Below are 15,228 nucleotides of genomic sequence, written 5' to 3'. Positions count from 1 at the left end.
TTTTGGTATCAGGGTGATGGTGGCCTCATAGAATGAGTTTGGGAGTGTTCCTTCCTCTGCAATTTTTTGGAAGAGTTTGAGAAGGATGGGTGTTAGCTCTTCTCTAAATGTTTGATAGAATTCACCTGTGAAACCGTCTGGTCCTGGACTTTTGTTTGTTGGAAGATTTTTAATCACAGTTTCAATTTCATTACTTGTGATTGGTCTGTTCATATTTTCTATTTCTTCCTGGTTCAGTCTTGGAAGGTTATACCTTTCTAAGAATTTGTCCATTTCTTCCAGGTTGTCCATTTTATTGGCGTAAAGTTGCTTGTAGTAGTCTCTTAGGATGCTTTGTATTTCTGCAGTGTCTGTTGTAACTTCTCCTTTTTCATTTCTGATTTTATTGATTTGAGTCCTCTCCCTCTTTTTCTTGATGAGTCTGGCTAATGGCTTATCAATTTTGTTTATCTTCTCAAAGAACCAACTTTTAGTTTTATTGATCTTTGCTATTGTTTTCTTTGTTTCTATTTCATTTATTTCTGCTCTGATCTTTATGATTTCTTTCCTTCTGCTAACTTTGGGTTTTGTTTGTTCTTCTTTCTCTAGCTTCTTTAAGTGTAAGGTTAGATTGTTTACTTGAGCTTTTTCTTGTTTCTTTAGGTAGGCTTGTATAGCTATAAACTTCCCTCTTAGAACTGCTTTTGCTGCATCCCATAGGTTTTGGGTCGTCGTGTTTTCATTGTCATTTGTCTCTAGGTATTTTTTGATTTCCTCTTTGATTTCTTCAGTGATCTCTTGGTTATTTAGTAACGTATTGTTTAGCCTCCATGTGTTTGTCCTTTTTACGTTTTTTTCCCTGTAATTCATTTCTAATCTCATAGCGTTGTGGTCAGAAAAGATGCTTGATATGATTTCAATTTTCTTAAATTTACTGAGGCTTGATTTGTGACCCAAGATGTGATCTATCCTGGAGAATGTTCCGTTCACACTTGAGAAGAACGTGTAATCTGCTGTTTTTGGATGGAATGTCCTATAAATATCAATTAAATCTATCTGGTCTATTGTGTCATTTAAAGCTTCTGTTTCCTTATTTATTTTCATTTTGGATGATCTGTCCATTGGTGTAAGTGAGGTGTTAAAGTCCCCCACTATTTCTGTGTTACTATTGATTTCCTCTTTTATAGCTGTTAGCAGTTGCCTTATGTATTGAAGTGCTCCTATGTTGGGTGCATATATATTTATAATTGTTATATCTTCTTCTTGGATTGATCCCCTGATCAGTATGTAGTGTCCTTCCTTGTCTCTTATAACATTCTTTATTTTAAAGTCAATTTTATCTGATATGAGTATAGCTACTCCAGCTTTCTTTTGATTTCCATTTGCATGGAATATCTTTTTCCATCCCCTCACTTTCAGTCTGTATGTGTCCCTAGGTCTGAACTGGGTCTCTTGTAGACAGCATATATATGGGTCTTGTTTTTGTATCCATTCAGTGAGCCTGTGTCTTTTGGTTGGAGCATTTAATCCATTCACATTTAAGGTAATTATCGATATGTATGTTCCCATGACCATTTTCTTAATTGTTTTGGGGTTGTTTTTGTAGTTCCTTTTCTTCTCTTGTGTTTCCCACTTAGAGAAGTTCCTTTAGCATTTGTTGTAGAGCTGGTTTGGTGGTGCTGAATTCTCTTAGCTTTTGCTTGTCTGTAAAGCTTTTGATTTCTCCATCAAATCTGAATGAGATCCTTGCCGGGTAGAGTAATCTTGGTTGTAGGTTCTTCCCTTTCATCACTTTAAGTATATCATGCCACTCCCTTCTGGCTTGTAGAGTTTCTGCTGAGAAATCAGCTGTTAACCTTATGGGAGTTCCCTTATATGTTATTTGTTGTTTTTCCCTTGCTGCTTTCAATAATTTTCCTTTGCCTTTAATTTTTGCCAATTTGATTACTGTGTGTCTCGGCGTGTTTCTCCTTGGGTTTATCCTGTATGGGACTCTCTGCGCTTCCTGGACTTGGGTGGCTATTTCCTTTCCCATGTTAGGGAAGTTTTCCACTATAATCTCTTCAAATATTTTCTCGGGTCCTTTCTCTCTCTCTTCTCCTTCTGGGACCCCTATAATGTGAATGTTGTTGCGTTTAATGTTGTCCCAGAGGTCTCTTAGGCTGTCTTCACTCTTTTCATTCTTTTTTCTTTATTCTGTTCCATGGCAGTGATTTCCACCATTCTGTCTTCCTGATCACTTATCTGTTCTTCTGCCTCAGTTATTCTGCTATTGATTCCTTCTAGTGTAGTTTTCATTTCAGTTATTGTATTGTTCATCTGTGTTTGTTTGTTCTTAATTTTTCTAGATCTTTGTTAAACATTTCTTGCATCTTCTCAATCTTTGCCTCCATTCTTTTTCCAAGGTCCTGGATCATCTTCACTATCATTATTCTGAATTCTCTTTCTGGAAGATTGCCTATCTCCGTTTCATTTAGTTGTTTTTCTGGGGTTTTATCTTGTTCCTTCATCTGATACATAGCCCTCTGCTTTTTCATCTTGTCTATCTTTCTGTGAATGTGGTTTTTGTTCCACAGGCTGCAGGATTGTAGTTCTTCTTGCTTCTTCTGTCTGCCCTCTGGTGGATGAGGCTATCCAAGAGGCTTGTGGAAGTTTCCTGATGGGAGGGACTGGTGGTGGGTAGAGCTAGCTGTTGCTCTGGTGGGCAGAGCTCAGTAAAACTTTAATCCACTTGTCTGTTGATGGGTGGGGCTGGGTTCCCTCCCTGTTGGTTGTTTGGCCTGAGGTAACCCAACACTGGCGCCTACCCGGCTCTTTGGTGGAGCTAATGGTGGACTCTGGGAGGGCTCACGCCAAGGAGTACTTCATAGAACTTCTGCTGCCAGTGTCCTTGTCCTCACGGCAAGGCACAGCCACCCTCCGCCTCTGCAGGAGACCCTCCAACACTAGCAGGTAGGTCTGGTTCAGTCTCCTATGGGGTCACTGCTCCTTCCCCTGGGTCCCAATGCACACACTACTTTGTGTGTGCCCTCCAAGAGTGGAGTCTCTGTTTCCCCCAGTCCTGTTGAAGTCTTGCAATCAAATCCCACTAGCCTTCAAAGTCTGATTCTCTAGGAATTTCTCCTCCCGTAGCCAGACCCCCAGGCTCCGAAGCCTGACGTTGGGCTCAGAACCTTCACTCCAGTGGGTGGACTTCTGTGGTATAAGTGTTCTCCAGTTTCTGAGTCACCCACCCAGCAGTTATGGGATTTGATTTTATTGTGATTGCACCCCTCCTACCGTCTCATTGCAGCCTCTCCTTTGTCTTTGCATGTGGGGTATCTTTTTTGGTGAGTTCCAGTGTCTTCCTGTCGATGATTGTTCAGCAGTTAGTTGTGATTCCCGTGTTCTCAAAAGAAGGAGTGAGAGCATGTCCTTCTACTCCGCCATCTTGAACCAATCTCCAGTCATTAGTCCACATGTCCTACATTTGCTCACTCTTCTCAAGGCTTAAGGTCTCATCTCTTCAGTATCTTTTATTGCAATATTCACTTTACTGTGGAAGCCTGGAACCAAACCCACAGTATCTCCAAAGTATGCATGAATGAGAAGTCCACAGGCTGACTGACTTCAGGTGAAGCTTGATCCTACAACACAATATGTCATCAAGGACCCGTTTATTTCCTTCCCTCTGCTGTGCTTTCCTTGGTGTCTCTTGAGGTGAATGACTTTTAATTGGTAGATATTTCAAACTATTTTAATATCCTCTATGATTAGTAATATGCTCTGGTTTTCTATTTGTTTGTGGTTTAATTTTGGTAATTTTCCAGAAAATGCTATCACTTAGGTTGTGTTCAGCTTCTTGTAACAGAAAAGCATGCCTAAAAGTGGGTTAACAAAAAGGGAGCTTTCATCTCACACAACTAGAAGTCTAGAGGTTGAGCAGCTCCCGGATTGGTTAATTCAATGGCTCAAAGACATCACAAAGGACCCAATTTATGCCATTCTCAATGTGGAGGCTGCATCTTTTAGGTTGGCGCTCTTCATAGTCCCAAGATGGCTACCAAAGTCTTTGGTGTCACATGCAAATGACAACATTCAGAGGCAAAAAGGGGAAATATTTCTTTTTTTTACATCTCTTTTTTAGAATAAAATAACTTTTCCCAGAAGCCCTCTAGTACATCTCATTGGGCAGAATTGTACCAACTGCTCAAATCTAGGTCAATCACTGCCCAAAGAAATGGAATTACCAATATTGACTTAGTCTTAGACTAATTAAGACTCTTTCCTTGAGGTGAAAGGGTGGCTTCTTGCCTAAGCACTTGGCTACATGGAGGGGAGGAGGTTAAACATACAAGAAAAAGTAGAGCTTGGGACTTCTCTGGTGGTCCAGTGGTTAAGACTTCATGCTTCCAACGCAGGGGGTACGGGTTCAGTCCCTGGTCAGGGAACTAAGATCCCACATGCCGTGCAGTGTGGCAAAAAAAAAAAAAAACAGAAAAGAAAAAGCAGAGCTCTACTGACAGAGCATTCCCCCATCTCTATCCTTACCACTATTTCATGTAGTAATTTAATACGTATCTATTGAGAGCCTACTACGTGCCAGGTTTTGTATATAGAGTAGTAAACATGACAGATAAGGTTCTTGCTACTATGGAGTTTACATTTTGTTTGGGGGAGCTAGATGTTAAAACAATAAACAAAAATGTGAGTATTTCAAATAGTAATAAGTTCTTCAAGAAAATCAAGTCTGTATGATGAGAAGAAGGTGACATGAAGGGACTTGCTCCATTAGAAATGTGTTCTTGGGAGGCTTACTGAAAAGATGACATTTGATCTGAAATCTACATGATAAGAAGGAAACTGAAGGTCTAGTAGAAGAGGATTATAGGCAGTGAACCACATGCGCTAAGGTCCCAAGGTGATCACGTGCTTGAGAGTTTTGAAGAATAGAAAGACAGCCAATGTTCTCTTAAAATGAGGTGGATGGACCTAGAGACTGTCATACAGAGTGAAGTAAGTCAGAAAGAGAAAAACAAATACCGTATGCCAACACATATATATGGAACCTAAAAAAAAAAAAAGAAATGGTTCTGAAGAACCTAGGGGCAGGACAGGAATAAAGACACAGACGTAGAGAATGGACTTGAGGACACGGGGAAGGGGAAGGGGAAGCTGGGACGAAGTGACAGAGTGGCATGGACATATATATACTACCAAATGTAAAATAGCTAGCTAGTGGGAAGCAGCCACATAGCACAGGGAGATCAACTTGGTGCTTTGTGTCCACCTAGAGGGGTGGGATAGGGAGGGTGGGAGGGAGACGCAAGAGGGAGGAGATATGGGGATATATGTTTATGTATAGCTGATTCACTTTGTTATACAGCAGAAACTAACACACCATTGTAAAGCAATTATACTCCAATTAAAAAAAAATACCATTGTGTTTTATATACCCACACCTGAGCACCTGCTGTGTCCGTCATCTAGAATGACCATCCTTACGTTGCTGTCTAGCAAACTCTTACCAACCCTTTAAGACATAGCTCAAATATTTCTCTTCAATTTTCTCCCCAGGTAGAGTTGAACACTTCCTCCTACTACATAGTGTCCCTACTATATATTAGACTCCATATCAGACCATAGTACATTTAACTTATTTTCATTTTATCCCTCTCTCTGTACTTGGAAATGTTTGAAGACAAGGGCTATGTCATTTATATATGTATATTTGTATTCCCTACCACCAAGTGTTCTGGGCATGACAAATACTAGTTGCATAACAAGTATTAAACTGAAACATCGAGTCTCTACTATTCCTGGCACTATTATAGGCATTATGGAGCATACAAAAGAATCTACTTTCATTGAAGTAGTTCAGAATGTAGACTCTAGCTTCAGAAGCTTGGCTCTTATCCCCTTCCCACCACTTACTAACTATGTGAACTTAAGCAACTTACTTAACCTCTCTGTGCCTCAGGTTCCTTATCTGTGAGGTGGGAGATAATAATGGTAACTGTCTGAAAGTGAGGAATAAATTAAATAATGTATGTGAAGCATTTAGCACACACAGTATCTGGCACATGATAAGTGCTTCATGTTAATTTATTATTTATAAATTAATGAAATTATTGGATTGATAAGATTTATACAAATGAAAAGCATAATACTACAAACACACCACTACGCAGGATGGTCTAAAGTGCCTTTTGAAACAAGATATTATGGTGTCTTGATCTTGCTGAACGAGAAATGAAGAAAAAAAACAGCCACAGTGTAACCTGTCTTGGCCTGACCATGCTAGAGAACTGTGCTCACTTCTGAGCAGCATACTTTAAGAAAAACAAAGTATAGTATAACTAGAATCAGACCACTAGGATGCTCATAATTCTAGAGAAGGGGAGACTCCTGGGGGCAGAGAGGAACCTGAGAGCTGAAATCAAGCACGCGAAGGATTGTTATGTAGAAGAAAGGAGAGCTTTGCTCGATACTGCTCTAGAGAGCAGAACTAGGGCCATGGAAGAGAAGCTGTAGGCAGGTGATTTCAGCAGGACATCAACGAGCATTTGCTGAATGTCAGCACTCACCATGAAGGTGAGAAAGTGGTGAGTGTCTCATCAGTGGAGGTGCTCATTAAATGAACAATCACTTAACAAGGATATTGCCAAGGGGATTTTTTCACTGGACAGGGGATTATTCTAGATGACCTTTGAGGTCCCTTGCAGGAGGCTCAAGATCTGGACCTTTCTGGGAAAGATTAGTGTTACTACATTAAAATTAGGAAGTTCTAAAAGTGGTATTCTTAAAGGAGTCAAAATGCTCTCGAAATCAACGCGCACACACACACACACACACAGGTACATACACACAAGCTTCCTCTGACCAGCCCACCCCTGTGGCTATGTGCATGAAGTTTCCACTTTAGTCACTCATTGGATTGGGCATTCAAGGTTCTTGTTCAAATGTAATTTTTTACTAGATGAGGTATGGCTTTAAGTGACTTAGCTGTTATCTTCATCTTCTATCACAGTGCCTGGTACATATTCATTGAATGTTTATTATTCACTTGAGATTGTACAAGTTTATCAAATTAAACTGACTTTCCTTAAAGGACTCTGAAGAGACGGACAAGTAGACAGATAAGCTTGGATAAGAGCAAGACGTCACAAGGGTTTCACCATTCAAACTCAATCCTCATGGCAGAGGGGGCAAGCCACACACAGATCCCATGTCCTTCCAAAGGCACCATTTTTTTCGTTAGATGAAAAGCCAGGCTTTCCTCCTCACAGACAAAGTCCTGAGCTGGGCAACGATCTGGGCTGGGATTTGGTGAGAATACTTTGCATCCTGGCCTTCTGCCCAGCCCATTGATGTAGCTCTTTAAATCGCATCATTTAAACCCACAAATGTCACAGATCCCATTAGACAAACTCCTCTGGCTAGCAGCACAGAAAAGAAGGAACATGATAAGCCCCCTGAGGCAGCCTGATTGACCATTCCTAATCTTTCATGCTTGGGGGACTACACTGGGAGTAGGGTTCACTCATAGAATGGCATGAAGTGCTGGCTGGTTTCATTTCATTCAGTTAAGGATACACCTCAAGGCCAGTGCATAATGATGAAAGCCAGCCTCACCTCCTGGCTTAGGTTAATGGCAGATGAGTGCAGTCTGCCAAGTATAAAGGTAAAGGGTGATGGAAAGGAACCTCCCCTATAATCCATCTTCAAGAGATGCCAGAAATTCCATCATTAGTTACTTATTCCCGGAATAATGACAGAGTAGGACTAACAGCAAGCCTATGGAGAAAGAATTAGCCTCAGAGCTTGGAGTAAGGCTGAGGCTAAAGCTGTAAGTGAGGGTCAAATGGCGCCAGCTTTGGGGATTGGCAGAGGGCAGGAAACTAGGCAAAGTCATTAGACATCTAAAGAAGCCTGCATGTAGACAAACAATATAGGGAACCCATTTTTACATCACTCTCAGCGTGTAGTGTAGAGGTGGGCATGAAACCATAAAAGAGATTTCCAGGCCTCTCCTTTCCCCTCCATCACATCTTTCATGTCCTTCTAAACATACATCTCTTTACTCCCAAGGCCACAGCAACTTTCCTAATCAAGGAATCCACATTAAGGTGTTATTAGCTATTGGCCACATGATTTATTATTCCTTCCAGGGGTAGTTTTAGAGATGTAGTGCCTTAAAGCAAAGGAGTGACTCTCTAATAGTACATCTCAGGCAAACCTCTGGAGGAAAGATTTTTTTTCTCTACAGAGGAATACCATGAGGCTTCTCATAACACAGCCCACTGGAAACGCAACAGACCAGATTAATTTCAAATGCAAGAGGTGAAAAGTAACACTAGACTCTGAATTGACTATATATCATCCAATCATACTCACTTCAAGTCACAAATTTACCGTGATTTTACTGTCCTCTCTTTGCTACTGTAACCCACACATCTGGCATAGAGTGAGAGTTCAATTAATGGTACTTTTTGTTGCTTTCATTATTATTACTATTAGAAGCAGTAGTAGTATCAGTGCTGCCCCAGTACCTGGCACAGTGCCTGGGACATATTAATTATTCAACTATAATAATTATTTTATTGCACTGGCTCCTGGCATAGTGCCTGGCACACAATAGGGCACCAATTGAGTTAGTTCCCTTTGTTCTCATCTTTCCCTGGGATACATTTGTCTTCAGTTTCCCCCCAAGCTGCACCTTGCTAAAGTGGGCACAGACCTTCCTGTAGCGATAATGCTTAGCCCAGCACCACAAGTGACACCATATGAGAAGACATCTAGCCTTCTCTTCCATGTTAGCCCCTTAAGTGGCAAATGGGCAACAAGTGTCTAAGATCATTTTTTTTATATGGGGAAAGTGAGGTTTTGAGCTATTGCCTTGTAATTTTAGTTTACCTCTAGTCCCTGTATCCTATTATAGCCTTAAAAATATGCCCCCACCACTATCTCCCAACTAGGCTATGATCAATCTCACCACCTTTGTTCGTGTGGTACCTGAACTACCCTCATATTTTTACACTAAATTCATCCTCCAAGGACTGGGTAACAGCTACCTTCTCCATGAAACCTTCTCTGAGACTTCCAGCCTCACAGAGCCCTTTCTGAAATCCCAAAGCATCAAATCAGTAGCACACAATTTAGCCCTTCGTTCTGTGGCTGCACCAACCTCCTTAACTAGATTGTATTTGCTCATTAAACATCCATCTGTTGAGCACCCATCATGTTCCAGAGCCTGTGTAAGTGCTAGGAAGGCAGGAATCAAGGTACTCCTACCCGAATGGCAGGAAGACAAACACGCAGTTGAGTGACATTGGAGAAATGTGATCTGAGTGCCAGTGGGGAACTCAGAGGGAGATTGGCTAACTTTCTGAGGGTCTTGGGGGAAGGCTTCACAGAGAAGGGGACCTATGAGCAAGGTGCTGAAGTAGAGAGAAGTTAGTTAAGTGGAGAAGGTGGGATGAAGCCATATGCAAACGCACGGTCATGAAAGGGCAACTCAGAGAACATGACTCAGTATGGCTAGAACTTGGGGAGAGATGGAGAGAGATGAGAGAATATCATGGAAGGTTTACTCATTCATTCATCAAATATGTATCAAGCATCCAGGGTGTGAAAAACAGGACAGATGCAACTGCACTTGAGCTTTAAAGCAAATTGGACTGAACAGACGATTACCCAGGAAGACAAAGAAATATGTCTATGTAACTAGAAATTCTGATTAGCATCAAGAAGGAAGAGAAAAGGCTACAATGGAGAGAAGAATATGAAGGAACCAATTTATAATACAGGGTAGTTAATTAGGGCTTCTCTGAAGAGGTGGCATTTTGTTGAGGCTTGAAAGATGAAAAGAGCTGGAGAAGAGTATTCCAGGAGATGATCCAAGGTCTTGAGGTGGGAGAAAGCTTGGCATGTTGGAAGAATCAAAAGAAGCTCCACAGGGCTAAAGAATAGTGGATAAGAGTGAAAGAGTGGCTTAAGATGACATTGGAGAGGTAAACACAAGCCAAGACCTAGTAGATCTCAGAAAGGAGTGTTGATTTCATCACAAGAGCAGTGGGATACTCACCAAGGAGAGTGAAATGGGATCAGATTTGTGGTTCACAGGATAACTTGGGGGTGGTGTGGAAGACGATCTGGAGGGGGAGAGAATGGAGTCAGGATAACTAAGTATAAGGAGGTGGAATGGTCCAGGTGAGAGATGACGAAGGCAGGGACCTTTTCTTTCTTCTGTTCCAAAAGTGACTAGCTCAGTGCTAGGCACATGGAAGGCTTCCACTGTGATCATATTGATTAATTAAATAAATATAAACTGAATTGGGTTGTTGAGTCTCTTTTCAGGAGGTCACACTGTCCCTTCTTTCTCCTCCCTTTTTTCTTTATAACAGAGACAAGGAGTCATTCTACAATTAGTATTATTAAAGTAATTTGCTGTTTAGTGACAAATGCTTCCTCTAAATGCCACTTTCCTTTAGTCATTGCTGAGTTACTTCAAAGTAGCACAAGAAAATATCAGTGCTTCTCAAGACAGCCAAGCAGCACTCTTCTCTCCTGAGAGTTGGATGTAGAGAGAAATTTGTCATTTGGGCCTGTTCAGGGCAAGAGGCAACACTAACCTTCAAATACCAACTTCCCAGAAGATCACAAGTACATGAATTGCAAATGCCACTTGGTATAATATATGCCTCTCACTCTGCCAAAGCAGAGATATAATTACCTGGAAGAGTAAGGCAAATGTTTGTGGAAGCTGCGTGTCTTCATCTTCTCTTACATCCAGGAGATGAGACAAGAGGCCCTTTATCACATTTCCGTTTCTTTTTGCTGGCAAAACAGTTCGGTAATGAAAGACACTTAAATGGGTTCATCCAGACTCAGCCTCCAGAGGGTTCTGGAGGTCCCAGGGATGGTAGGGAAAGGGGAGTCAATCACCTAATGGGTCTGAGCCTCATCTTCTCCCATGGGGAGGATAATCATTCCCATCTTATAGGGTTAGTACAAGGAGTCAATGAGGAATGTGCATGAATTTAATCTGCAAACTACAAGAGCTCTATACTGTGATTCATTCTATGCAATTAATGGCAAAGTCTGTCTTTTATTCTTGGTCTCCCAGAGAAAGTTAAACATATTGTAGGAACTCAATAATAGGTTTTTGCTTTGAAATCACTTCTGTTAAAATCTGGCTTTAGATGTGGTACATGTAAAACAGGCCGTTCATTTCTCAGAATTGAATCAGACAGATTCTCATATCTGTCAGCTGCTTGGTTTGGAATCATGGAGGAGAAAAATCATGAGTGGGCAGAGGGGGTAGTGGCTTAATCTGTTGGAGTCAATACCCCTTCCCCAGTGAGCAGCAATAAGAAGAATGTTTCAGTTAGCACTACAGCAGGGTTTCAATCCAGGATCTGCATCTGGGGCAGCTGCAAATGTAATCCTACAAACTAGCACAGGCCCACAGGCCCAGGGTCCAAAGGAAATTGGCCAAAGATGAGGTCCAACTTTGCATCACCAGTCAGAAGTGTTATCACGAGTATTTTCAGACAGCAGAAGGGAAGGAAGAAACTAACTTGTGCCATGTCTCAGGAGGTTTCCTCTGGGCCAGTTGCTTTAATCAGCCATTGTCTCATTTAACTCCCACAGTAGCCTTATGAGGTGGGAATTAATGTTTAGCGTGGAGCCTGGCACAATTAATGTTATTAATATCAATAAGCTTAATAATAATAAACTGAAGCACCGTGAGCTTGAGTAACTTACCTAAGGTCGCAGACCTGGTAAAGCCAGGATTTGAACCCATGTCTTTCTGACCCAGAAACCAGGGCTTTTTCTGCTATGCTCCTTTGCAAGAGGAGAAGGATGGTGGCTTTAAAACAGGTGAGGATTTTCCAAGTCATTAGCAAGGCTGCCTTCATAACTGGCCACTTGAGACCTACAGGTATCTAAGAATATCTTTGGTCTCCTTCTCTCTCCTCATTCAGGTTTCTAAATTGCTATGAACCATGGCCCAGCTGTACTACAAAAGGGTCAACTACTCACCCTACAGAGACCGAATCCCCCTGCAAATTGTGAGGGCTGAGACGGAGCTCTCTGCAGAGGAGAAGGCCTTCCTCAGTGCCGTGGAGAAGGGGGACTACGCCACCGTGAAGCAGGCCCTCCAGGAGGCCGAGATCTACTACAATGTCAACATCAACTGCATGGACCCACTGGGCCGCAGCGCCCTGCTCATCGCCATTGAGAACGAGAATCTGGAGATCATGGAGCTACTGCTGAACCACAGCGTGTACGTCGGTGACGCACTGCTCTACGCCATCCGCAAGGAAGTGGTGGGCGCTGTGGAGCTTCTGCTCAGCTACAGGCGGCCCAGTGGAGAGAAGCAGGTAAGAAGCCCCTACAGCTGGGGAGGTAGCCAGGGACAACAGAGCACCGCAGGGTCAGAAGCCTTGAAACTAAGGAGGGTTATAGGCGGGCTGCAGTTGAGAAGCTCTATCATGGCAGCCCTCTGCTTTCAGGAATAGCATCAGTGATCTCAGGTGGGGTCTTAGAGCTACCCCGCATGGCCCACACTGAGTTTTTACTCATTTGCTTTTTCCTTATTGGTACTTGCCCCTATACCTTCAACACTTGACCTAAAAGCGTCTTCTCTGTTTCCAGAACAGTCAGGCTCCTTCTACCCTCCCTACCCCCTGCTCCATATCTTCATTTCCTTCCTCACTGAAAGGGGGGACAAGGAGAAACCAAACACAGACCTGAGCTTTCCCCTTCTCACCCGCTCTCTCCTGAAGAAGGACAGGAGGCCTTTCAACTTGAGTGCCACGGCACAGATGCAAATGGATACAGGGGCTTACACACCTCTCCAGTTCCATGCATGTGAATGCATTCCACCCCTAGATATTCAGGGGTTTGCCTCTGTGATTCTCCTACCCTCTGAGGCACCTGCGTTTAACACTCTGGAGTCATCTTTGAGTCCTTCCTCTCCCTTGTCTCCAGGCTCCATCCCCAAGCCCTGTGAGTTCTTCCTTCCCAATATCTTATATTGATACATACTTTCTTTCCTCTCTAGCCCAGCTCCCACCACTCCTCCTGTGCTTCTCATCATCTCTCTCCTACATGAGTGATTCTCAAAGTGTGGTTCTTAGTCCAGCAGCATTAGCATCACCAGGGGAACTTGTTAGAAAAGGCAAAAGTCTCCAGCCCCACCACAGACTGGCTGAATCAGACACTCTGGGGGTGGGGCCCGGCAAGCTGTGTCTTAGCAAGCCCTCCAGGGGTCTGGGATGCCCACTCGGGTTTGAGAATCCCTGTCCTAGACTAACGTGAAAACTTCTCTCTAGACTCCCTGCCTCTAGCCTCTTTCTTTCTCTCAAGCCATCCTGAACAATGATACTGGCTTATTCTTTCCCAAATTGCATAACAATCCTGTCATTTCTGTCCATCCCTTCAGTGACTCCAATGTCTCTTCATTAGAAGAGAAACCAGCCCATGAAGCCTAGCACTCAATACCCTTCATTAATGGTCTTTTCTAGTCCTGTCTCCCCCTTAGTCCCTTCTAAACCCCTCAAGTTAGACAGGTCCCCACTGTCTCTCTTCCTTTGGAGCATAGTAGGCACAGGTAGTAGGAACAAAGAAAATACAGTCATCCAACGTGGAATACCACAATACATTAAAAAGTAGAAATAGTACAATCCAAAACCAAAATTGCAAAGTGCTTAAAAAATACTGATAATGAAAACACTCAACATCAAATCTTATGGGACATGACCAAAGCTGGGTTTAAAGGGAATTCATAGCTTTAATACTTGCCTAGTTAAACAAAAAGGAATGAAAATAAGCTAACTGATAACTCGCAGACTAGGAATTGGAATTGACAGAGCAGAAAGCAAGGTACTAGATTAAAAGTTCCTTGGGTAAAGGGCCTGAATCAACATTTAACACAGTGCCAAGAGAGAAGAGGCCTTATCTCTCTTCTTCACTGCTGTATCCCAGCACTGGGAAAGTGCCCGCAATATCAAAGGCACTCAGTAAATATTTATTTTATGAATGAATAGTATGCATCTGCACTGTGCTAAGCATTTTACACGATTTAATCCTCTCAGCTACTCTGTTAGGCAGGCACTACTATTACTGTCCTCATGATACTGATGAGACAAATTGAGCCAATGGATGGTTAAGTCAGTTATTCAAGGTCACAATAAATGTCAGAGCCAGAATTCAAACCCAGGCAGTCTAGCTCCTAACCCCACCTGCTTAACCACTAGGCTATCCTGCCCTCCTGGCAGTCTGAGTTAAGTCTGAGAACTCCCAGCGCAGGAGTTCTGAGACAGGATAGATGAGTGGAGGATGGATGACCTCTCTGGAAAGGACAGGCCTATAGGATTTGGATATACAGCTAAGCAGAGAGGTGTAAGCATGGTCCCTACCCAGTCCACGTCCCCATCCCCATCACAGCTGATTTGTTCTGGGCCCCTTTTCCCTAGAGCCCTGCTAAGTGTCTGAGTGATTTAATGTGCTAATCTGAACTAAGGCTTACCCAGCTACTCTGCTCCATGATCTTGTCCACCTCTGAGATTATGTAGCCATTGGCTCTACCCTTCACTTGACACCAATCACACACTAATACGTACTACTGGCCAGCCTTCCTTGTATAAATGTCTAGTCTCTGTAACTAGATTGTTTCTTAAATGTGAAGCGTACTCTAATGCCCAACTGTTTCCATGCATCCCCCATCAGCACCTGACCCAGTGCCTAGTATATAATGGGTGATAGATAAATTCTTGCTGATGAACAAGAAGGAGTCAAGTGTATCTCCTAGAAAAGCACATAGCTAGCTGCTTGAACAAGACATCCTGGACTTTCATATTCAATCCCATTTAGCTTCATAACTGTTTTGAAAGAGGGGAGAGCACAGAGGAAATTTCCAAAGAGGGGACTAGCAATGGCAGCCCTATCTGAGTTTTGAAAGTAGGCCAAGTCCTTATTTGATGGCCAACCCTTTCTCCCATCTTTCCCCATTGCTCTGGCAAGCCCCGAGGAAGAAAGGCGCCAGGTAAAGTCACTCGAAAGTGCAATCTAAGGCATGACCTCCCCTGGATAGAAGCAGTGCTTAACTCACAGGAATGAAGCACCACTGGTAGAATGTCAGGCATATGAAACCTGGGTGAAGCTATTGGGGACAGGCTGTTTTTCACCAAGGGCCTTTCAGACTCACTGCCAATATAAGACCTCCTTTGTCCACCGTACATCGTACTGTATATACAAACC

At 42.7% G+C, this 15,228-nt stretch overlaps 1 protein-coding gene across 1 annotated transcript in view; it reads left to right on the top strand.

The window, feature by feature from the left end:
* The window catches only part of TRPC5 (transient receptor potential cation channel subfamily C member 5), a 335,394-nt gene that overhangs the window by 6,870 nt on the left and 313,296 nt on the right, over nt 1-15,228 (top strand). Inside the window, exon 2 of the mRNA XM_059910345.1 lies at nt 11,949-12,347. Within this exon, the coding sequence (XP_059766328.1) occupies nt 11,970-12,347 (378 nt within the window). The 5' untranslated portion in view covers nt 11,949-11,969. The remainder of the gene's footprint in view (nt 1-11,948; nt 12,348-15,228) is intronic.

This window comes from Balaenoptera ricei, chromosome X, assembly GCF_028023285.1.
Source record: "Balaenoptera ricei isolate mBalRic1 chromosome X, mBalRic1.hap2, whole genome shotgun sequence".
Classification (NCBI taxonomy): domain Eukaryota; kingdom Metazoa; phylum Chordata; class Mammalia; order Artiodactyla; family Balaenopteridae; genus Balaenoptera; species Balaenoptera ricei.
This window is presented reverse-complemented; position numbering and strand designations above follow the sequence as displayed.